Below are 24,604 nucleotides of genomic sequence, written 5' to 3' on the forward strand. Positions count from 1 at the left end.
AAATAAGACCGTGTCCTTGCCATTACAGAACTTAAATTTTTAGTAGGGAGGCAGACGTTAAACAGAAAGGACGCATAATTACGTGATAAGAATTACAAAGGGGAAAGTAGAAAGGGCTCTGAAGGTGACTGACAAAGAATCTATCTAACCTAGACTGGGGAAGTCAAGACGGTCAGCTGAGATCTGACTCAAGAGCGAGCTCTGGCCGCATGAGAAGTGGGAGGAAAGATTCCATCAGTTTATCTCCGACTCCTCAACCCGTGGCCTGGCACACGGCGGAGCACGGTAAGTGCTTGTGAAGTCAAAGGGCACTAGGGCGGGTGGATGGGCAGGCAAACGAACAAATGCGTGAAGAAATGGCCCGACTGACGGATGCGCGGACGGACGGAAGCGTCGAGGTGGGGCGACCATCTGGTACGGCCGCAGGCTCTGCCTGTGTCACGGCCAGGCTGAGGCAAAGCGGCGGGGAGGGCAGAGGCCGGACGGGGGCGGTTTGGGAAGCACCCGGGGCCGCGCTGCCGGACCGCCTCACTCACCCTTCGCTCGGCGGGCTGCGGGACAGACCCCAAGGCGGGAGCAGAACGGCCTCGGGCGGCGCGCGCCGGAAGTGGGATTGGGCGCACCCCTCTAGGAAGCCGGGAGGACTGCATGTTTGCAGCTCGGTGGCGGGCGCGCCGCGCGGAGGCTTGGGAAGAGGGGTGCGAGGCCGGGAGGAGTGCGTCTCTGCTGGGGACCTGGTCCCCCACAGCCCCGCTTCAAAATGGTTGACAGGCGACGGAGAGAAGAAAAATACAGGAAGAGAGAGAGCTTTATCTCCAAAGATATAAAAATAGAACCTTCCATCTGTACATTTAGGGAAGAGGAAGACGCGACCACATTCGTACACCACAAACGCCTGCCTTCAGTGCCAGTTCTGGACAGTTCGGGGTGGAGTGCGTGGGGACGGAGGGGAAGGGCTCAGCCCAGGCTTGGCGAGGGTGCAAAGCGGAGAATCGACCCTGCCGTCGTGGGCAAGGGCGTGCAGGGCCATCACGGAGCAGAAGAGTGAGAATAATTTTCTCATAGAAGGCGTTACTCAAGCTGAGTCTTGTCTAACGACTAAAATGTTGACTTAGAGGGGTGGCCAGAGGCAGAGCACCGCAATGGGAAGTTCAGGGCATGCTGGGGAATTAGCCCAGCATCTTAGTTGGCTGGAACCTAGGCTGAAGGATACAGTGGTGTCACGTTTCGAGAGTTTCAAATGCCACTCGGGAATTTGGAATGCATTTAGTAATCAGTGCAGGCCGTTTACACGTGACAAGGCCTGAATTATACTTTGGGGAGGTATCTTACGTAGTAGAGTGGATTAAAGGGCAAAACAGGTAAGAAAAAGAAAACAGGCATTTGGAAACATGAACTTAGCAGGATTTGCTAGTATCTGAAAATATGATTGAAGATAGAGAAGGGGATGACATCGCCAAGGGAGATCTTACGGGAAAATAAACAGGGAATGATAAAATACCAGTGTGTGGGGGTGGGAAGAGCAAGAACATATAGAGAAGAGGAGCTTCTCAGAAGAGGAGAGCCCAGATGGTTCAAACATCACAAAAGTCAAGCGAGAGTTTCAGGAGAGAGAACAGGTTACTAGCAGATGGGGCAGAGAGCTGGAGGAGGTGAGAATTCAGGTGATGCTGGTTTTTTTTTTTTTTTTAAGCAATGTGGTTTTTTTGTTTTTTTAACATTTTATTTATTTTTGAGAGAGACAGAGCAGGAGCAGAGGAGGGTCAGAGAGAGAGGGAGACACAGAATCCAAAACAGGCTCCAGGCTCTGAGCCTGTCAGCATAGAGCCGGATGTGGGGCTTTAACTCACAAACCATGAAATCATGACCTGAGCCTAAGTCGGGCGCTTAACCGACTGAGCTACCCAGGCACCCCAGGTGATGGTGTTATTAAGGGGAGGGGCAGAAGAAGGGCTGGAGAGAGATTACCTGTGGAATGTACTTGCCAGGGGTTAAGAAGTATATGATAAGACACTGAAAATAGGTAATAGTTTCTTTGAGAAATGTGGTCGTGCACGAAGGGACAAGAAAGGACACTTGGTTGGACTAGACAACAAGATTGAAAGATGTCTGTTTTTTAAAGATACTAGAGGGGCGCCTGGGTGGCGCAGTCGGTTGGGCGTCCGACTTCAGCCATGTCACGATCTCGCGGTCCGTGGGTTCGTGCCTCGCGTCGGGCTCTGGGCTGATGTCTCAGAGCCTGGAGCCTGTTTCTGATTCTGTGTCTCCCTCTCTCTCTGCCCCTCCCCCGTTCATCCTCTGTCTCTCTCTGTCCCAAAAATAAATAAACGTTGAAAAAAAAATTAAAAAAAAAATAAAGATACTAGAGATCTAATTTGTCGAAAAAGGGTAAAATGTGAGTAGGAAGCAAAATTGAAGATAGAAGAAAAGAGAGATACATAGCTGATGGGGAGAGAATGATACCAGATAGGTAGGTGGAGTTGTCTCAGAAAATAAGATGAAGCATTATAATAAAAAATGGTGCATTTTGGTCTTTGTTTTTTGATGCTCTGAATGCAGAACAGCCAAACAGTATTGGTTAGTAATGTTGATTTTATAAGTAAATAAGTGTACAGACAGTTTGTTGAATTTTCACAAACGGAACCTCCTCCTGTTCCAGCACTCAGCAAAGAAACAATATTATCGGTCTTCAGAAGTACCCCCTGTGCTCTCAAGTCCCCACCCTCCTCTAGTCCTGAAAGATAGCCACTACACTGAACTCTGAACATGATAGGTTGGTTTTGCCTCTTCTTCTACTGTATATAAATGGAATTCAATATGTACTTTTTAAAGTCAGTCTTCTTTCAACATTGTGAAACCCATTCATATTGTTTTGTGCAGATGTATGCCATACATTTTTATTTCTAATAATATTGTAGGATTATACCAATATCCATTCATTCTATTATTGATGAACATTATTGAAAGTGAGGTATTTAAATCTCTATATAATTTTTGCATGTTAAACCAACCTGCTAGGTTGTTTACACTGGTACACACTGAATCGCAGTGTATAATTCTTTTTTATGTATTAATGAAGTTAATTTGCTAATATTTTATTGAGGACTTTGTGTCTATATTGTTAGAGATATTGGTCTGTTTTCTTTTCCAGATCACTTTCTTTTCCTGTGATATCTTTGTCTGCTTTGACATCAGAGTAATTACTGGCCCCTTCTATTTTCTGGGAGAGATTGTGAAAGACTGGTATTCTTTAAATGTTTGATAGAATTTACTGGGCCTTTGCTTTTCTTTGTTAGAAAGTTTTTTACTATTAACTCTATTTACTTTTCATACATTTATTCACATCTTCTATTTCTTTCTCAGTTTTAGTAATTTGTATATTTCAAGTAATTTGTCCATGACACTTATGTTGTGTAATATGTTGGCATGAAGTTATTCATAGTGTTCCCTTATATTCTTTTAAATTATTACAGAGTTGGTAGTGATGTCCCCTCTTCTCTGCTTTTGTTAATCTCTCTCTTTTTTTCTTGGTCAGTCTATTAAAGGTTTGTCAATTTTTGCTTATATTTTCAAAGAACAAAATTTTGGGTTCATTGATATTTCTTTATTATTTTTCTGTTTTCTATTTCAGTAATTACTACTCTAATCATTATTAATTCCCTCCTTCTGCTTTTTTGTTGTTAAGTTTACTGCCTATTTTCAAGTTTCTTAAGGTGGAAACTTAGATTATTGACATGAGATTTTCTTCTTACATAGGCATTTTATTTTAATTTTTTAAAATATTTATTTTTGAAAGAGAGAGAGAGAGACAGAACATGAGCCAGGGAGGGGCAGAGAGAGAGAGAGAGACACAGAATCCGAAACAGGCTCCAGGCTCTGAGCTGTCAGCACAAAGCCAGACGCGTGGCTTGAACTCATGATCCTCAAAATCATAGCTTGAGCAGAAGTCGGATGCTTAACCAACTGAGCCATCCAGGCATGCCAACCTAGGCATTTTAAAGCTATAAATTTTTCTCTACATGCTGCTTTGGATGCATCTCATAAAATTTTATATGTTGCATTTCACTTTCATTCAGTTAAAAAATATATATATATTTATATTTACATAAACATTTTAAAGAATGATATATATATATATTTATATATTTATCTATATGTTTAAATGTATATTTATCTATCTATATATTTTTTAGAGAATGAGAGAGCACACACACACATGTGAGATAGGGGCAGAAGGAGGGAGGGAGAGAGACAGACAGACAGACAGACCCAATCAGGCTCCACACTCAGCATGGAGCCCGTCTTTGGGACTCAGTCCCACAACCCTGAGATCATGACCTGAGCCAAAATCAACTGTTGAATGATCAACCAACTGAGCCACCCACTCAGGCGCCCTGAGTTTAAAATATTTTCTAATTTCCTTTGTGATTTCTTCTTTGAAGCACAGGTTATTTAGATATGGGCTATTTAATTTCCAAATATTTGTAGAGTTTCCAAATTACCCTGTTGCTTGTATGCCCCTTGTGACAATGGAAGCTTCATCAGCCCCTCTCATTTGAGGTGGCTCTGGTCTCTCAGCCCTCAGAAGTGGAACCCCTCACTGGGCACCCCATTTCCTGCATGTAGAATCCTAGAAATCTGACAGGCTTCCTTCATTTTGTCCTGTCTCTGTCTGATCCAGTCCAAGCTGGCAGTATTTCTGGTGATACAACATTCTCAAAAACCATGCTGGTCTTCTGTGGATATCAAGGGGATCCCACAGTTATATGCAGGGGTTCTCCACAGATCCTTTCTGGATAACCCCATTTCTGTTTCTGGTTTCTGTTGAGATAGTTGATTGGAACCATGAGTCACACACCCAGTCCTCTCCACCAAAAGTTTTCTAGCTACATTCATGGCTTTGTCTCCAGAGCAAGGATAGGCTGGGAAATTTTCTAAATTATCAATTACTGATTCCTTTTTTGCTTAACAGTTCCATTCTCAATTTATCTCTTTCCTCTCACATTTTACTATAATCAACAAGGAAAAACCAGAACACATCTTTCATACTTTGCTTGGAAACCTCCTTGTCTAAAAATCCAAGTTCATCACTTACAAGTTCTATTTTCCACTCAACAGTAGAACATGATTCAGCCAAGTTTCTGCTAACTTTGCAATAAGTATCACCTTTTCTCCAGATTCCAATAATATTTTCTTCATTTTTGTCTGATACCTCATCAGGAGTGTATTGAATATTCAATATTTCTAGCAAAATTCTCTTCATGACAATATATGTATTCTCTAAGACGAAAGAACACTGCTCTACTATCCTTTTCCCTTCCTTCCAAGTCCTTGCCAGAGTCACCTTTAACATCCATATTTCTACCAACAATCTCTTCAAGGCAATGTAGGTCTTTTCTATCATGAGCCTGAAAACTCTTCCAGCTTCTAGTCATTACCCAACTCCAAAGCCACATCAACATTTTTAGGTATTTGTTAAAGCAGCACCTCACTTCTGGTGTAACAGAGTGGCTTAATACCACAGAACTTTATTTTCTCACAGTCTGGAGATTGTAAATCCAAAATCAACGTGCTGGCAGGACCATGCTCCTTGTGAAGGTTCTAAGGTTCATGCCTATTTCCAAACTTCTGGCAGTTTCTGGCAGTCCTTGGTGCTCCTTGCCTTGTAGATGCATCACTTTAATGTCTGCCTTCACATTCACATGGTCTCTTCTCACATGGTCTCCTGTGAGTCTGAACTTACCTTTTCTTATAAAGACTCCAGTTGGTGGATTAGGACCCACCTTAATCCAGTATGATCTCATCTTAACTTGATTACATCTGCAAAGACCCTATTTATAAATAAAGTCACATTAACAGGTACTAGTGGGGCCGCCTGCAGTCGGTTAAGCGTCCGACTTCGGCTCAGGTCGTGATCTTGTGGTTTGTGAGTTTGAGCCCCACGTCGGGCTCTGTGCCGACAGCTCGGAGCCTGGAGCCTGCTTCGGATTCTGTGTCTCCCTCTCTCTCTGCCCCTCCTCCGTTCATGCTCTGTCTCTCTGTCTCTCAAAAATAAATAAACATTAAAAGATTAAAAAAAAAAAAACACCAGGTACTAGTGGTTAGGATTTAAACATATCTTTGGAGATGGGGGAACACAATTCAACCCACAACAATGTTAAGTACAAACGAAGAGTCGTTCAAACTTCTGTGACTTGGTTTTTTAGTTGAAGACTTCAAACTGATGCCAGTGACCTCACTGACTGAAAAGAAATGATCTGATTTGAATTCAACTCTAGAGGTCTTGGGGAGTTTTGGTGTTTCTGATACAAGCCTATGCATCTCTGTCAAAGTGAACGTTGGAAACTGATTATATTGGCCATTATTTCACTTTCTGAATCTCAGTTTTCAGCATGGGTTCTGTTTTTAAAAAGTCACAGTCAATTGGAATGCATATTAACATTTCAAAGACATTGGATTGTCCATAATTTAGATATATCATTCACAAAACAAACAGGAGCAGTCTACTTGTTAATCTTTATTTGACAAAAAGGAAAGTCAATTTTTTTCATTTGGCTTCACAATTTGGATTTATTTCCCTTGTTTACCTGGACCTAGAGATTAATTTTTAGATTAAAATTAATTCTTTGTGAAGACTGATTATACAGTCTAAAGGAAATTAATTTCTCATACAATATAATACATGATAAGCAAAAGTTCACATGTAGGTCTTGATGTTCAACTTTCTGAAGAAGAGGTCTATAGTTTCTATCATATTCTCAAAGTAGTCATATTATCCAAAAAGGATTAAGAACCACTACTGTAGAACCTATGCCTAAATCAGACATATGTTAGTTTGGCCTAGTTTCCTTCAAGAAGAAATGTAATAGGAAACAGAAATCAGGTAGAATACTGGTGGGTGAGCTATCAGTTCTATTCTTGAGAATCTCATATCATTTCCCATGCCTGCATTATCACTCCTGATCTCTTTGGAAACCTTTGAATTCTTTTTACCTTACTGAGAGGAACCTCTTCAGTGTCAGCTGGTGTGGACCACAACTGGGTCTAGGGTTGTTCTGGCTGACTGATCAAACTGTTAGATTCCAAGCTGGCTTCTTAGCCTCAGAATGCATCTTTGGTAAGACTCCACAAGGCAACAAATCTAGCACAATCTGAAAAAAAGTTTGATTTCCTTGGTTAAATGCTCACAAAGTCTATGTTCACATGATCATTTCCATGTAAAAAATTAACAAAACCCTTAACTTTGCACATAAGAATTAACCTCTGGTTAACCTCTTTCTCATTCTCTTTTACTAAAAACCTTTCAAAAGTAGTATGTCAACTATGGTATTCTCATATACTGCTGGTGGGAATGAAAAACAACTCAGCCACTCTGACAAACAGTGTAGCACTTTCTTAAAATGTTAAACATACAACTACCATGAAAGAAAAAAGTATATGTCCATGTAAAGTCTTGGACACCAATGTTTGTAGCACCTTTATTTGTAATAGTAAAAAACTGGAAATACCCAATTCCCATCAACTCATGAGTGGATAAATAAATGAGGGGATAAATAAATAACAATGGAATATTATTTAGCAACAAAAAGGAATGGACTACTAATACACACAGTAACATAGATCTCGTAATAATGCTCAGTGAAAGAAGTCTGACCAAAAAAAGAGTGCATTCTGTATAATTCCATTTAAATAAATCTCTAAAACATGCAAACTAATCTATAGTAACACAAAGCAGAACAATGGTTGGGAGCTGTGGGAAGAAAGGGAGGAGATACTAAAGACAGAAGGAAACTTTTTGGGTTGCTGGTTGTGTTCACTATTTTGACTGTGGTGATGGTTTCACTACTGTATACATATGACAAAACTTATCAAATTGTCTACCCGAAATATTTGATGATTGTTATATGTCTGTTATATCACATAAAACTGGTTTTTTAAAAAAGTATCTACACTCCTTTCTTGGGAGGGCTGGACCTAAACAAGTTATTTACAGGGATATCAGGGCCTCAATTTGTACACCCCTAAGATTTCAGAGATCAGAAGAGGGTCTTGAGCTGGGACAGAAAGACCTCTACTTCTACCTCAATCATCATTTCAGCCAGCCACCACTTTCTCAAATCTGTACCTCTTCTTCCCAACATCTCAACCTAAATCACATGTCTCAATCCTTCTCCTAATCCCCCCTTACTTCCCAAGATATTTCCAAGGACACAACAATATTCTTTCCTATCATGATATGCGCCCCACCCCATCCCCCCAAATTTCAGGTCCTTCTTCTCACCCTGATCCTTTAGCCACAATGAAGACTGTACTGGCAAGAAAACTGTTTAGTTTCTAGTTCATTTATTTCTACTCTAGTCTTTATTATATCCTTCCTTCTACTGGTTTTGATTTTGGTTTGTTCTTTTTTTAGTTCCTGTAGGTGTAATATTAGGTTATTTGAGATTCTTCTTGCTTCTTGAAGTAGACTTGTATTGCTATAAACTTCCCTCTTAGAACAGCTTTTGCTGCATCCCAAAGATTTTTGGACTATTGTGTTTTCATTTTCATTTGTCTTCACATATTTTTAAATTTAAGTAAGCCGTTTAGAAACAGACCCTGTGGCCTTCCTTGATGGCAAAGTTTATGAAAATCCAGCTTCCCAGCAATTTGGGAATTGCTGAGCATTCCTTATTTTTAGGGCAATGGTTCTCAAAGTGTGGTCCCAGAGCCAACAACAAAAGCACCTGAACCTGGGCTCCCACCCCAGACCTACTGAGTGGTAAACTCTGAGGGTGAGGTCCAATAAAAAGTATTTTGACAAGGCTTCCAAATTATTTGGAGGCATGCCACTGTTCTGCGGAAAAAAAACAGAGAGGACAGGTAGAAAGTTAGAATGGAAGCACACCAGCAAATATGAAAGGAAGGTGGAGTGGGGATTCAAAAAGAATAAGATAATAAGAACTCATTATTATGTAGTCAGAAAACCCACCCTGCCCGAGAGAGCTTTCCTGAAAGGTGTTTCGACATTCACGTCAAGAACCGGCAGATAGGCCAGCAAGGTACCTGTTGCTGGCTCACCAGGTCGCTAGCTATAGCTCCGCTGAGGTCAGCTTCGCGGAGATTCACGGGTTAACTCTCGGCAAACACCATCCGACCCGCCGCCGTGGCCCCCGCCCCCTTGCGTGTGCTCACGTGCGAGGCTCCGCGCCATAGAGCTGAGCAATCCTCCCAGATTCCTAGAGCGGACGCGGCGATGGCGGGTTCGCAGCCTGTGAGGCTTGACAGTGACCTGGAGAACAAGTCAAGGTATGGGTGGTGTCAGGTCGCGGGGGCTGGGGATCTCGGGTGATCTCGCCTGCTGTGCTACCTTGCAGCGCCACCAGGGAGCCCTGTGTGTTTTCTTGTGTCCTTGGAGAGTCTGGGCCGCCGGGATCGCCCCCAGGCGCCGCTCCTGGGCTCGGTGGTTCCTTGGCCTAGTGTGCTTTGGGTATCCGGTCAGCGCCTCGGCCTTGAGTTCACCTGAATGAACACCAGAAACTTTGGGGGCAAGTGGAAATCAGGAAGGGGATGCATTCACGCAGATCAGACGAGCGTGCCAGGGAAAGAGAAACCTGCACGTGTGAGTGCTGGAAGAAGGGAAAGAGGGAAAGAAAAACATAATGATGAGGGATCAGTAGTCAGTTCGGTATGATAAAGGCACCCAATACAGTGTTAACCGCTGGAACAAAAGTTTTAATTCCCTCCCCTGCCTTATCTTTCCAGGATGCCCTTATTTCAGTAGCATTAACCTCCACTTATGTTGGAAGGTTTTTAGACTTGGAATGGAGTACACATATCCAAAGAATGCCTGACTCTAGGATGATGAGGGAGGAAACTTAGTGAGAAAAGCTCGTGGAGATTAAATGAGATTTTGTTTTCTCCCTCACTTCTTTTACATCTAGGGGATGTTTCTGGTGGTCTAGTCTCAGAAACTTTATCTCCAGTCTCCACCATGATTCCCTTCCAAACCCAGTGGTGCCCAGTTGCCTCCAGGCTTCAGACTCCTATGTGGACAAGAAAAGCTTACTAAGGAAATGGTAATTCTCCAGTTGCTCCCTGAGGTGGTAAGTGGCCCGTTGCAGCCCATGGAGATCCACTTCAATTATGAATCTCAAGAACACCGCCTTCTGTCAGGTGAGAAGCCATGTGTTATATCTTTCTTAATGGTTTCAGGTGGTGGGGAGGGTTGTTACCGGGGCTGTGTTAGCTTTTTCAAGTGCTATTGGTATTCTTCACTGCCTACCCCTCACGATATTAGGCAGTACTATCTCTTTAGTGCTGCAAGCACAGTCACATGGCTTTACTGTGAATTTTAGCAATCAAATTCTCATGGAATTCCCTCCTCTCCTTAAATCCCCAGAGTTAGCCATTTTCCCATTCTAACCACCTTATCACCAATCTGTCAGTGTTTGATATTTTCCCTTTAAAATCTTCTATGGGGCGCCTGGGTGGTTCCGTCAGTTAAGCGTCCGACTTCAGCTCAGGTCATGATCTCCTGGCTTGTGAGTTCGAGCCCCAAACTGCTGCCAGCTCAGGGCCTGGAGCCTGCTTCCCATTGTGTGGCTTCCTCTCTCTCTGCCCCTCTCTGTTTCTGAAAAATAAATGAACACTATAAAACATCTTTTCAAGTCATCCTTTTTATGTGTTGTAGTGGCATAGTTTAAAGTTTGGAAGTCTGGGGGCGCCTGGGTGGCGCAGTCGGTTAAGCGTCCGACTTCAGCCAGGTCACGATCTCGCGGTCCGTGAGTTCGAGCCCCGCGTCGGGCTCTGGGCTGATGGCTCAGAGCCTGGAGCCTGTTTCCGATTCTGTGTCTCCCTCTCTCTCTGCCCCTCCCCCGTTCATGCTCTGTCTCTCTCTGTCCCAAAAATAAATAAACGTTAAAAAAAAAAAATTACAGTTTGGAAGTCTGACAGCCTGGATTCAAATACTAGCTTTGTCATCATTCTGTTTCCTCATTTTATAAGTATATAATAACTCATACTTTGGAGGTTATTTTGAGGATTGTGTCTATTACCACATAATAAAGAACCTCAAAACTTAGTGACCTAAAACATGAGACTTTTTTAAAATGTTTATTTATTTTTGAGGGAGAGCACATGCATGCGTGCGTGCACACATTCCCCTCCCACACACACACACGAGAGTGAGGGAGAGGCAGAGAGAGAGAGAGGGACAGAGAATCAGAAGCGGCCTCCGTGCTGACGGCACACAGCCCGAAGCGGGGTTTGAACTCACTAACCGGGAGATCATGACCTGAGCTGAAGTCAGACGCTTAACTGACTGAGCTAACCAGGGGCCCTGAAACATCAGACATTTTTAAACCATGTTTTCTTATGGTTGTGTAGGTCGTCAATTTAGGCTGGGTTCAGCTGGACAGTTTTTCTCCTGGTTGTCTGGGATCACTCATGCAGTCATCTAGTGGCTCAGCTAGGGCCAGGGTCTGAGTTGGTATCAATCATATATGTCTGGCTATTAGTGCTGGGTATGGCTTGAGTCATGTATCTGCAGCAGGCTAGCCCAGACTTTTTCGCAGGGCAGCCAGTTTCCCATACAGAGAGAGGGAAAGCCCTGGGATGCATAAGCACTTTTCTAACCTATTTTTGTGTTATACTGAAGTTATAATGACCAAAGTAAATCACATGACCAGTTCCAGAGTCATTGTGGAAGAGAACTGCACAAGGGTATGGGCATTTGGAGATCTCATTTCCGCATCATATTTTGCTGCTGATTTTGGTCCTCCCATTGCTGCTCTTTGGCCTGTGAGATTCACCTTCTATTGTCATTTTCTTTTACTCTAGATCTTCTGCCTCTTTATAGTTTTGAAGCATCTCTATTTTACTTTGTTTCTGTCTTCTGTGTTTAGTACTTGTCTTACCTTAAGAATCTATTCTCAGGGAGCTAGCGCTCATTTTTCCTGAGAATCATTGCATAATTGGGTCTACTTTCAGTTTTACATAAATTAATATACATATTGTATGAGTTTGTGACTTTTAGAGTGTGTTTAAATAACTTTTTTTTTTACTATAGAGTAATATAATTATATAAAGTGCATTTATAAAACATAGAAAGGCACAAAACAGAAAAATTAACCTACAACTCCACCATCTAGAGGTAGTCACTGCTAACATCAATGTATCTTTCAAATAATTTAACTATTCAACAAATACTTATTGATATATGTTTATTAATCAGATTATAGCTTATTAATTGTTACTAACCATATACTATGATTAGTTATTGAGGGGTTATTCTATGTGGGCACTATTATAAGTGCTGGGCATATAGCAGTGAACTGAAAAGGTAAGTCTTTGCCCTCAAGGACCTTACATTCTGGTGGGAGAAACAGTGAATGAATGAATGAATGAATGAAAAATAGAGTATAGATAGTGATAATGGTTATGAAGAAAACAAACCAGGATGTATCAGTCTGGATTCTAACAGGAAACAGGTGGTTTGAATGCAAATTCAGCAATTCAGTGTTTCATGAAGAAGATGGGCAGTATTATAGAAATTAACAAGGGATAGAGAACAGCCTTGGGATCAAAAAAAAAAAAAAAAAAAAGAGGAGCAGTTGCTACCTTTAGGCCTAAAGCTACAAAGGGAGAGACTAATTAACCAGATCCTGGAGAGTATACTTGTAAGGTAGAGCTGCCAATAGGAGCCATGGCTTTTGCTCAAAGAAACACATTACTTCCAGCTCCTGGCCCAGCAAGAAGAGACTCTGGATGTAGAGTGAAGAGCTAGATCTCAGTTTCCCTGGGATTTAGCACTGAAAGTCCTATATCCCAAGAACCCCCTTTGTTGTGGACAACCAGGATAGCTGGTCATTCTACAATTCTCCTCCTACTTTGGGCCAACTCTAACTGCAAGCCAGAGGACACAGAACCCCAAGAGCTGCAGTACATAAACTGTTATCAACCTCTTGGAGCACAGAGCAAAGTAAGCAGTAGATCTAGAGGGTCAAAAGGAGAATATCCCATTACAGTCCACCCCTTTTAATCTATAATATTTACTTTTGTTCTTTGTTTGGGTTATGTTGCCAACTTAGCAGAAAAACAGTCTCTAAGCTACCATTTCTTTGCAGGTTGACTTGTAATTAAATTATATTCCCATCAGGGGTGCCTGGGTGGCTCAGTTGGTTAAGCAGCCGACTTCAATTAGGTCATAATCTCACGGTTTGTGGGTTTGAGCCCATGCCGCGTTCTGTGCTGACAGCTCAGAGCCTGGAGCCTGGAGCCTGCTTCAGATTTTGTGTCTCCCTCTCTCTCTCTCCCCTCCCCCTGCTCAAGCTCTGTCTCTCTCCCTCTTAAAAATAAGTAAACATTAAAAAAATTGTTTTAATTATATTCTCATCTGAAACATAAAACTTTACTGCCACTGGTGCTTTTCATATTAAGTATTGAGGAAAAGGGAGGGAAAGGCATAATAACCTTAAAATAACTGCTACAGTTTTTGCTATTCACAAAGCCAAAACTGATAATCAAAACTATCTTCTTATATCATCCATTCCATATTGCCTCTACCCTCTGCCAGAATCTTAGTGGCAGAGTTCTTTACCTAGTTTAGTAACAGAAACCTGTTTTCCTGGATGATCTGAGTCCTTGATGATTCTGTCTCTTCCGTATTACTTCAGTGTATCATTGACTGTGCATTTTAGACATGAGAGAACTTGGAAGCACCTCCACTGAATCCCCTGACTCCTAGACCTATTGTTCCTTGCCCTTACTATGTAGCAGCAGCCAGTTCCCCAGTAGCAATTGGTATCTGTCATCCAGGCCAGTAGAGTGACACTTTCTCTCCCTGTTGGTTCAGCCGCATGAGGAGCCCAAAGTGGCCAGGAGGCAGTCTCAGATTCAAATTTAACAAAATCATGACTTTATTCCATGGTAGAAGTATTTCTTCTTTGAGAACCAGAACCCCAAGCCCATCAAACCCAAGATTAGGGGAATAGAAAGTAAAAATAATATAAGTGGGTTATTAGTTATATAGTAAGAAGAGACATTTATTACTACTCCTCTACCCTTAGCTCCTATACCCATATATTCTGGCCATGGAAAAGACAACACTGTTTATTGTTCTCTGGTTTAAGGCATATATTGCATCCTGTATGACGGTACCCCAACTTATCTGGGTGTTGTTGCCTGGCTGGTACTGTAACTGAGCCTTCAGTAAATCATTCCACGATTACTAAACCCACTTACTTCTGGGTGATGGGACATGTGGTAAGACCCGTGAATTACACATGTATGAGCTTATTGGTGTACTTCCTTCCCTGTGAAATAACTCATTTGGAGGCAATATTGTATAGAATTACCATGATAATAATACACATTCTCTTAAGTCAATGCTAATTTGTATCTGGGCTGTCTGTTTAGTCCTTTGAAAACAAATTGTTGCTCTCTTTATGATAGAAGGGGTCAAGTGTGATGAATCTGCCCCCTAGTTGCTGGCTAGCTCCCTTCCAGGGACCTTATTAGGGGCTCAGTGTTGGATCCAGCAGATGGCTACATGGGTGTATAGCTGTGATGATAGGCATATCAGCCTTGATAAGCAGACATCCATATTATTGAGCCCATGCATAGCCTCCATTCCTGCTGCCATGACCACTTTGTACATAAATCCATTGGGCAAGCATTAGTAAAAAAAAAAGGCTAATCGACATTCATAACATGAATCACTATGCCCATCTGATTGAGAGGCTTTTTGCAGAGAGTGCCCTTTGGTGAGTATTTACCCAGGGCACAAATATATTAATTATTTGCCCATTCTAGGAGATCTAGCCTCATAATTTTCTTCCAGAATCCTTATTTCTAGTCTTCCAATCTTATTCTTTGAGGTACCTAACTAATTATATAAGCCATTAGTCACTATCCTTGAACCATTATAGGCATGTATCTTAGGCTATATTGCCTTCCATGAAAATGGACAACCAGGTATATACCTGAAATTGTGCCTACTGGGAAGATTTGCCTTTACCAGTGTGTTTCAGGTCATTCCAGAGTCAGGGAATAAGTGAAAGATGCGTTTTCAGCTAGTGTCCACATGCTGGTCAGGCCCAACTATAAACCAGTTCTGTACTTTTTCTTCCTCTATTAACTGGTAAGAGGGAATTCCCATCAGGCCATGAATGTAGGCTAATGGAGAGGGGTAGTGGAGCAATAGGAAAAGGCACTGCGGCAACCCAGGTAACTAGCACATAGAATTTGTCTTCCAGACTTGCTTTTATACTGGAATACTGATTTGTATGTCCAGTTTCATGATTTGGTGGATCAAATAACTAGTTCACAATGGTCAGTTTGTAATAGTCATTTGGTGCTCTGTGTTCAAGCACTAAGTCTCTATTAGTGCCCAAGTGCAAGCCAGGGTCTGCCTTTCACTTAGGAAATTGTTTTTGACAGAAGAGAGTATGGCCTTACTTCACTATAGTTCTCTTCTAGAGGCTTGCAAGAGGCCTAATACAGCATGCCTGACTGCTGCAGACACTTCTTATACCATTGGTTATCCTAATAAATAAAGTCATGTGACAGGACAACTTGCATTGCAACCTGGACTTCTGCAGAGCCTTTTATTACTCTAGTCTCACTCGAAAATAACAACCTTACAAGTTACTCATATTAGTTATTTCAGCACATTTGACTGTGGTCTTTTTTGCCTCAAAAATGCAGGGCTTACCAAGTATTGTGCCTTTCTGAGGTGATAACAGTTGGTTAGAGACAGAAGTGAAGTAAAAGAACAAGCCCTATGAGGGCTTTCAGGCAGAGGGAATAATAGCAAATGCCAGGGACCTTTTGGTGTAGCAGGAACAGGGTCAGTTTGGAATAGACAAAAAATAGGAGTAGTTGTGGAATGAAATGAGAGCAGAGAGAGAAAGGACGAGATGGAACTTTCAAGCCATAGTAAGGACATGGAATTTATTCCTAGTGTAAAAGGAAACCATTCGAGCAATTTATGCATGAAAATAACATATAAAGGTCACTCTGTTGTATGGACAATAGAAGAAAGGTATATTAGCGAGAAGAAAACAAATGTTTCAAGAAGAGAGTAATCAACTATGTCAAAAAAAATAAGTAAGACTGAGAATTGGATTTGTCAAGATAGAGCTTATTAGGAATTCTAGTAAGTGCAGTTTTGATGGAGTTAAGGAGATAAAAGCCTGATTGCATGGGTTAAAAAGAGAATAGACTTGGGGCACCTGGGTGGCTCAGTCGGTTAAGCGTCCGACTTCGGCTCAGGTCATGATCTCACGGTTCCTGAGTTTGAGCCCCACGTCGGGTTCTGTGCTGACAGCTCAGAGCGTGGAGCCTGCTTCAGATTCTGTGTCTCCCTCTCTGTCTCTGCCCTTCCCCAACTCCTGCTCTGTCTCTCTCAAAATTAAATAAACATTTAAAAAAAGAGAGAGAATAGACTTAATATTGGTTAGAATATAGAGCAGTGTGAACTCATACACTCAACAATGAGACCCCAAAATTCTGATCCTAAGTTTATATAACCTGGAGAAACACTTGAATATGTGCATCGAGATAAATGTACCAGCAGATTCATATCAGCATTGCTTGAAACAACAAAATGTTACTGTCCATTGAAGGAGAATGGGTAAATAAAATGTGTTATATGTCACGCTATAGTAGTGAGCATGAATGCACTACAGCTACACACATGAATATGGATGAATCTTCCAAACATAATGTTGAACAAAAAAAGCAAGTTACAGAATATATGTGATACAATTTCTTAAATGTATATAGTTCAAAACATGCTCTATTTGTCTTCTAGAGCTGCCATAACAAAGTGTCACAGACTGGGTGGCTTCAACAACACAAATTTATTTACTCACGGGTCTGTGCATTAACTTTGGTCATCTATGCTTTGCTTTCTTCTAGAAGATTTATAGTTTTAGATTTTCTATTTAGGTTTATATTACATTTCTAGTTAATTTTTGTGTATAGCATAAGGAAAGAGGGTTAATTTGTGTTCTTGTTCAGTTCTAACACTTTTTGTTGAAACGAGACTGTTCTTTTACCATTGAATTGTTGTGGCAACTTTGTTGAGAATCAGTTGTACATATATGTTTGGATCTATTTATGGACTCAGTCTTTTTTTTTTTATGTTTATTTATTTATTTATTTTTTTGAGGAGTGGAGGGGTTAAGAGAGAGGGGGACAGGGGATCCAAAATGGACTACATGCTGATAGCAGAGAGCCTGATGCCACTCAAACTCACAAACCATGAGATCATGATCTGAACTGAAGTCAGACACTTAACCAGCTGAGCCACCCAGGCACCACTATTAATGGACTCAGTCTTATATTAATAGATATGTCTGATCTTATGCACTGCTTTGATTACTGTAGCCTTATAATAAAGTTTGAAATCAGGTAGCATAACTTGTCCAATTTTGTTTTTCCTTTCCAAAATTGTTTAGATTCTTCTGTGTATGAAGTTTATAATCAGTTTGTCAGTTTCTACAAAAAAGCCTGCTGAGGTTTTGATTGGGGTTGCATTGAATCTATAGATCATTTGGGGAATGATTCCATCATCTTAACAATATTAAATCTATCTTTCCGTAAGTGATGGCATATATTTCTGTTTATTAGGTCGTCTTTAACTTCTCTCAGCAATGTTTTGCAGTTTTCATTATAAAGATACCACACTTATTTTGTTGAATTCATTTTTAAATATTTTATTTTTGGTGCAGTTAAAAAATGTTTTTAGGGGCACCTGGGTGGCTCAGTTGGTTGAGTGTCTGACTCTTGATCTCAGGGTCATGAACTCAAGCATATTGGACTCTGTGTTGGGTGCAAAGCCTACTTTTAAAAAAGTTGTTTTTTTCTTTTGTTTTTAAAGAGAACACAAGCGGGGCGCCTGGGTGGCGCAGTCGGTTAAGCGTCCGACTTCAGCCAGGTCACGATCTCGCGGTCCGTGAGTTCGAGCCCCGCGTCGGGCTCTGGGCTGATGGCTCAGAGCCTGGAGCCTGTTTCCGATTCTGTGTCTCCCTCTCTCTCTGCCCCTCCCCCGTTCATGCTCTGTCTCTCTCTGTCTCAAAAGTAAATAAACGTTGAAAAAAAAATTTAAAGAGAACACAAGCATTAAAACCACTTGTGTTTGGTGCGCCTGGGTGGCGCAGTCGGTTGAGCATCCGACTTCAGCCAGGTCACGATCTCGCGGTCCGGGAGTTCGAGCCCCGCGTCAGGCTCTGGGCTGATGGCTCAGAGCCTGGAGCCTGTTTCCGATTCTGTGTCTCCCTCTCTCTCTGCCCCTCCCCCGTTCATGCTCTGTCTCTCTCTGTCCCAAAAATAAATAAACGTTGAAAAAAAAAAATTTAAAAAAAAAACCACTTGTGTTTAATTTTTTTTTTTTACTGTTTATTTATTTTTGAGAGAGAGAGAGAGGGAGAGGGAGAGAGAGACACAACATGAGCATGGGGGTGGGCAGAGAGAGAGGGAGACACAGAATCTGAAGCAGGCAGGCTCCAGTCTCTGAGCTGTCAGCGCAGAGTCCAATGCAGGGCTTGAACTCCCAAACCATGAGGTCATGACCTGAGCTGAAGTCCGACGCTCAAGCAACTGAGCCACCCAGGCGCCACCTCCCCCCCCTCCCCCCGCCACTGCAAAGAAAAGGTTTTTAATTTTAGGCTCTAATTGTTCATATCTAATGTACTGAAATACAGTTCGGTTTTGTATATTGCTCCAATAAACTCATGTACAACATATAACTTTTTTGACACACTTTAGTATTTTCTGTACACATGATTGTGTAGTCTATAAATAAAGACAGTGTGACTTTTTTTTTATTTGTATCTCTCAATTTTTCTTGTCTTGTTGCATTGGCTAGCAATATTGAATAGAGATTGTATAGTGTTGAGTGGTAAGAGAGGTCATCCTTATTTTGCTCCCTTGTTCCCAGGAGAAAAGCATTCAATGTTTAACCATTAAGTATAGTGTTAGCTGTTGCTTTTTCTTTCCTTTGTATTGGAATCGTTAATTTACATATCACATAATTGATGTTTGGATTTAAATATACCATATTCTTGGGGCACCTGGGTATCTCAGTTAAGCATTCAGCTCTTGGTTTTAGCTCAGGTCATGATCTCACAGTCTGTGAATTTGAGCCCTGCATTGGGCTCTGCACTGGTGATATGGAGCCTGCTTGGGATTCTCTGTCTCCCTCTCTATCTCTGCCCCTCCCCTGCTTGCTCTCTGTCTCTCTCTCTCTGAAAAATAAATAAATAAACATTTTTTTAAAAAGGAAAAAATAAATATGTCATCTTCTTATTTGTTTTTATTTATCCCATCTTTTGTTTCTTTTTTTTCTCCTTTTGTCTAATTTTACATTATCAGGTTTTTTTGTTTTTCCATTTTTTTCTCTATTAACTTACTGTTTATACATCCTTTTATTGTATTTAATTGTTACCTCATAGCAGCCTTTTTCAGATGTGATTCTGTGAGAATTAAGCACCAATGCTCTAGGGCATTCATTGTAATCAACGTACTGATGTTTCTCCTGCATATCTATTATGGTACTAGCTGTGAACTTTCTTTGGGAGAATTAAGAAAATGGTCATTCAAATTATTTTCTGTTTTATTCTCTTATGGAACCCTGGTTGAAATAGGCTGCCTTAAACCTATTACAACATATACGTTTGATTTATTACAGTTTATCTTAGTTTACTATTTCTAGGACAATCCAAAAATCTTATAATGTTTTAGTTTTATGGACTTTCCTCCTCTTGTGCTATTTTTGCCATGTATTTTAATTCTCTATATATTATAAACCCCGTAAGAGGTTCATGTTGCTTAAGTCAGTCAGTACACATTTAGATTTACCCATAAACTTAACTTTTTCCAATGCCCTTGCCTCTGGTAAAGGGAAGGAGCCTCTACTTGGAGACCTGAGATTTTTTACTTTCGCCCTTGAAATTAATCTGTGTCGTGTTTTCAGCTCTCTAGACCATTTGCAGTCTGACAACTGTGTGCCTTTTATAGTAAACCCCATTTAACAGTGGACTGATAGTCAAAATTTCAGTGGAACTCCTACCGTCACAGACATCTGATATTGTTAAGCCTAGGAATCGCCTCCTCAAAAATCAACTCAGAAGAGATTTTTGATCTTTTCCTGATTCACACACTATACTTAGGAAGTCTGGTTACTGAATGTGGCTCTTTCTTAGCCACTTCCTTGTAATAATCAGGACAAAAGAGATGAGAGATTATAAAGACCTATTTTTGAAAATTTAAGATTCTGTCCTGACCATTCCTGGACTTCATTAGTTCCTTCTTTCCCCTAGTAGCAGCCTCTGATCTGCCTGGTTGGTGGTCCTCCCAGTGACAGCCAGGCTGCCACTGCCTCCTCCCCCTCTTCTTCCTTCCCCCTCTTCCTCCTTCCCCCTCTTCCTCAAGTATTCTTCCACATTGTTTACCTTACTTAATGTTAATAAATTGCTTATGTATTAGCTTTCATTTAGTCAAACTGTCATAATTACTATGACTAGGTTTCACTATTCCCAGATCTCCTGTGACAGACGTATACAGAACATATCTGGGTGAGACACTTCAATAAATGGTTGTTATGGGCCATTACTTACTGATTCTTCCCAATTTCTCTTTCGGAGGGTCATTTTCAGTGTTTTGGAACACTCCCCTCTTGTGACGGCATCTTATAGGTAAATACAAATCTGTTTCACCTCAAACTTTCTTACACTATGGAGAATACATTCCATTTGGATTTTTTATTGTTCTAGATGGTGAGACTAAGACCAAGATTGGAGAGGTGGCTTCAGAGGAGGAAATTACAACAAAAATTGAACCATTGCCTGAGGAGTCTGGCAACCCCAGAAATGATGTTCTCCAGGATTCTGAATGCAGAGGATTCTGTGAATTTGGAGATACATTAAATGAAAAGGATCAAAATCTCTTTAACAGAAGACAACATAACTGTGATGAATGTGGGCAAAGCTTTGCTTGGAGTGCAGGCCTTATTAGGCATCGAAGAACCCATTGGGAGAAACCCTATGAATGTGATAAGTGTGGAAAGGCCTTTAGTGTGAGCTCAGCTCTGGTTCTGCATCAGAGAATTCATACTGGGGAGAAACCCTATCCGTGTACTTGGTGTATTAAAAGTTTCAGTCGGAGCTCAGACCTTATTAAACATCAAAGGGTCCACACTGGTGAAAAACCTTATAAATGTGATGAATGTGGGAAAGCCTTCAGTCAGAGTTCCGATCTTATTATCCATCAGAGAATCCATACAGGAGAAAAGCCCTATCAGTGCAGTCATTGTACTAAAAGCTTTAGCCAGCGCTCAGACCTGGTTAAGCATCAGAGAATCCATACTGGAGAGAAGCCTTACACGTGTAACCAGTGTAACAAACATTTTAGTCAGAGTTCTGATGTTATTAAACATCAAAGAATCCACACTGGAGAGAAACCATATAAATGTGATGTGTGTGGAAAAGCCTTCAGTCAGAGCTCAGATCTTATTCTGCATCAGAGAATCCACACTGGGGAGAAACCATACCCATGTAATCAGTGTAGCAAAAGTTTCAGCCAGAACTCCGACCTTATTAAACATCGAAGGATCCACACTGGAGAAAAACCCTATAAATGTAATGAGTGCGGTAAAGCTTTTAATCAGAGCTCAGTCCTTATTCTGCATCAGAGAATTCACACTGGGGAGAAACCCTATCCATGTAATCAGTGTAGCAAAACCTTCAGTAGACTTTCAGATCTTATGAATCACCAGCGAATTCACACAGGAGAGAAACCTTACCCATGTAGCCAGTGCAGTAAAATGTTTAGCCGAAGATCAGACCTTGTTAAACATCATAGAATTCATACAGGTGAAAAGCCCTATGAATGTGATGAGTGTGGGAAAACCTTTAGTCAGAGCTCAAATCTTATTCTACATCAGAGAATCCACACTGGAGAGAAACCCTATCCATGTAGTGATTGTCCTAAAAGTTTTAGTCGTCGTTCAGACCTTGTTAAACATCAAAGAATACACACTGGAGAGAAGCCGTACGGGTGTAACCAGTGCAGTAAAAGTTTTAGTCAAAGCTCAGACCTCACTAAACATCAGAGAGTGCACTCTGGGGAAAAGCCCTATCATTGTGATCATTGTGAGAAAGCCTTCAGTCAGAGTTCCGACCTTATTCTTCATCAGAGAATTCACACGGGAGAAAAACCGTACCCATGCCCACAGTGCAACAAAAGTTTCAGCCAGAACTCAGACCTCATCAAACATCAGAGAATCCACACTGGGGAGAAACCATATAAATGTCTTGAATGTGGAAAGGCTTTCAGTCAGTGCTCAGCTCTTATCCTACATCAGAGGATCCACACTGGGGAAAAACCATATTCATGTGATCAGTGTGGCAAAAGCTTTAGTCGGCGCTCTGATCTCATTAACCATCAAAAAATCCACGCTAGTGAAAAGCCATATAAATGCGATGCATGTGGGAAAGGCTTCAGCACATGCACTCAACTTACTGAACACCAGGGAATCCACACTGGGGAGAAACCCCACCGGTGTAGTCAGTGCAACAGAAGTTTTAGCCAGCTCTCTGATCTTACTGATCACGAGATAGTCCATTCTGGGGAAGACAGTCTAAATGTGATGAATGTGGGAAAACCTTTGGGGTATACACCAACTTTACTCAGTACCAGAGACACTACACCAGAAAAAAATCTTAGGAATGCTATTGATGATTATGAAAAAGGTTTTAATCAATGCTCAACTCTTTTGCTACAGTAAGGGGGAAAAAAACCACTGGACAGAAAATAATTTTTACAATGAAAGTTTCACTGAGAGACATTACTAAACTTAAAAATTCTGAGGAGGAATCCTGTAATTGGGAAAAGCTTCAGTGTGAACAAAAATGTTACTGAAGGTCAGCAACAATGGAAAGGAATTTCTGTCTGCTAAAATGTAAAACAAAAACAAAAACAAAAACCTTTAGTCTTTTATTCAAATATAGTCCACAAGGGAAGAGTTTTATCATTAAAGAAATGTATAAGTATTAATGCAGAACCTTATCAGATATTGTAAAAATCAGTGTGATGGGGTGTGCAATCAGAACTCAGAAAGAAGTGTACTAGTGTTATAATCTCAAACCTTTAGAGAGCCCTAATTACCTATTGCATATCCGAGAAGTCACCTTAGAGAATGTAGGGAAAACTGAATTCCCTTCCGTATCTTAATTGGCATGTATTCTGATGATCAACATGCCATTTATCTCCTGACAATGGAAGAGTCCTACCTTATGCTACTGTTAATTATCTGTCATTAAATTCCCTCTGTGTGAACATGCTATGCTATTCTGGTATTAAACTTATTAACTACGTAACTCCAGTGTCCCATTTTCTCAGAAAATTTTCTTTGGCCTAGTTTTGGTTTTCCTAATGCATATGACTTTTCAAGTTCCTGCAGTATTCACAGCAAATATGGACTTGTTTTGCTTTCACTAATGTAGCCCATAAACTTGATTGGTTTGAAATCCTTCTTCACTACCATTTAATCACAGCTCCTAAATATGTGAAACAATTTTTTTAAAAAAGACTTCCATATGTCAGAGTGTATTTCTCTTCCACTATGTGTATCTTGTCTCTATAGATTGAACAAAAATGAGAGCCAAAGTAATATCCAGTATGACTAATTTGTATAGCATATTCTGTCTAAAAATAAAAAGACATTGATTTTTTTCAAGTGGCAACGTTTATCAGACTATTTTTTTAATGTTTATTTATTTTAAGAGAGTCTGAGAGCGGGCATGCAGGCAGGGTGTGGGTGGGGACAGAGAGAGAGAATCCCAAGCAAGTTCCATACTCGGAACCAAGCCCCACGTGGGGCTTGATCCCATGAATCATAAGATGATGACCTGAGCCAAAATCAAGAGTGGGATGCTTAGCTGAGCCACCCAGGTGCCCCTGTTTGTTGATTTCTGACATACATGTTGATAATAGGCTACACACATGTGTATATATATATATATATGTATATATATATATATATATACATATATATGTATATATATGTATATGTGTATATATATATGCGAAGTTTTCAACAGAAAAATAGAAACTTTTTTAAAAATAAAAATCTCAAATTGTTTTTCTAGTATTAACCGCTTGTTAAAATTCCATTATTGTCCTTTACTTTGAATATTCCCTGAAATCACCCAGTTAATATTTCACTTTAACACATTGTTATTTACTACGTGCAAGGTATTTTTCTTTCGGTTTTACTATACACGAAGAATATACTGTCCCAACAAAGCATAAGTGACAAAGCCTGATGTATACAGAAAACACATGGCTCAGTGTTATCATAAGGGTAGACAAGATGCTTATAAGAGCTCAGAGGAGGTAAGGTTCAATTATGATTAGAAAGAAAAGGTAAAGTTTATGGAGCCCTTGAAATTTGAGTTTTGAAGGATGGGAGTAGAAGCATAAAGGCAGAAGGAAGTAGTCAACAAAGTAGTCAACAACAAGAAGCAAGCAAGTATGTGAAATGATGTGAAGTGTGTTCATTCAATAAACATTCAGCATCATACTCTACTAAGTGCTGCTGAAGGGGTGAGAAAGAGTT

At 40.7% G+C, this 24,604-nt stretch overlaps 2 protein-coding genes across 2 annotated transcripts in view; one reads left to right on the forward strand and one right to left on the reverse strand.

Moving 5' to 3' along the window:
• On the forward strand, window positions 1-23,729 carry LOC125149556 (zinc finger protein 271-like). Its single transcript, XM_047828642.1, is given in 4 exon segments — window positions 1-285; window positions 9,924-10,155; window positions 20,760-22,622; window positions 22,625-23,729. Coding segments are annotated over 3 exon segments (2,049 nt in total). The 5' UTR covers window positions 1-285; window positions 9,924-10,055; the 3' UTR covers window positions 22,711-23,729.
• LOC125148658 (uncharacterized) overlaps window positions 1-24,604 on the reverse strand; it is an 86,723-nt gene that overhangs the window by 11,695 nt on the left and 50,424 nt on the right. Inside the window, exons 10-12 of the mRNA XM_047826667.1 lie at window positions 9,350-9,501; window positions 8,756-8,836; window positions 537-734 (exon numbers count right to left, since the gene is read on the reverse strand). Coding sequence (XP_047682623.1) covers window positions 537-734; window positions 8,756-8,836; window positions 9,350-9,501 — 431 coding nt within the window. The remainder of the gene's footprint in view (window positions 1-536; window positions 735-8,755; window positions 8,837-9,349; window positions 9,502-24,604) is intronic.

This window comes from Prionailurus viverrinus, chromosome D3 (assembly GCF_022837055.1).
Source record: "Prionailurus viverrinus isolate Anna chromosome D3, UM_Priviv_1.0, whole genome shotgun sequence".
NCBI classification, from domain to species: Eukaryota; Metazoa; Chordata; class Mammalia; order Carnivora; family Felidae; genus Prionailurus; species Prionailurus viverrinus.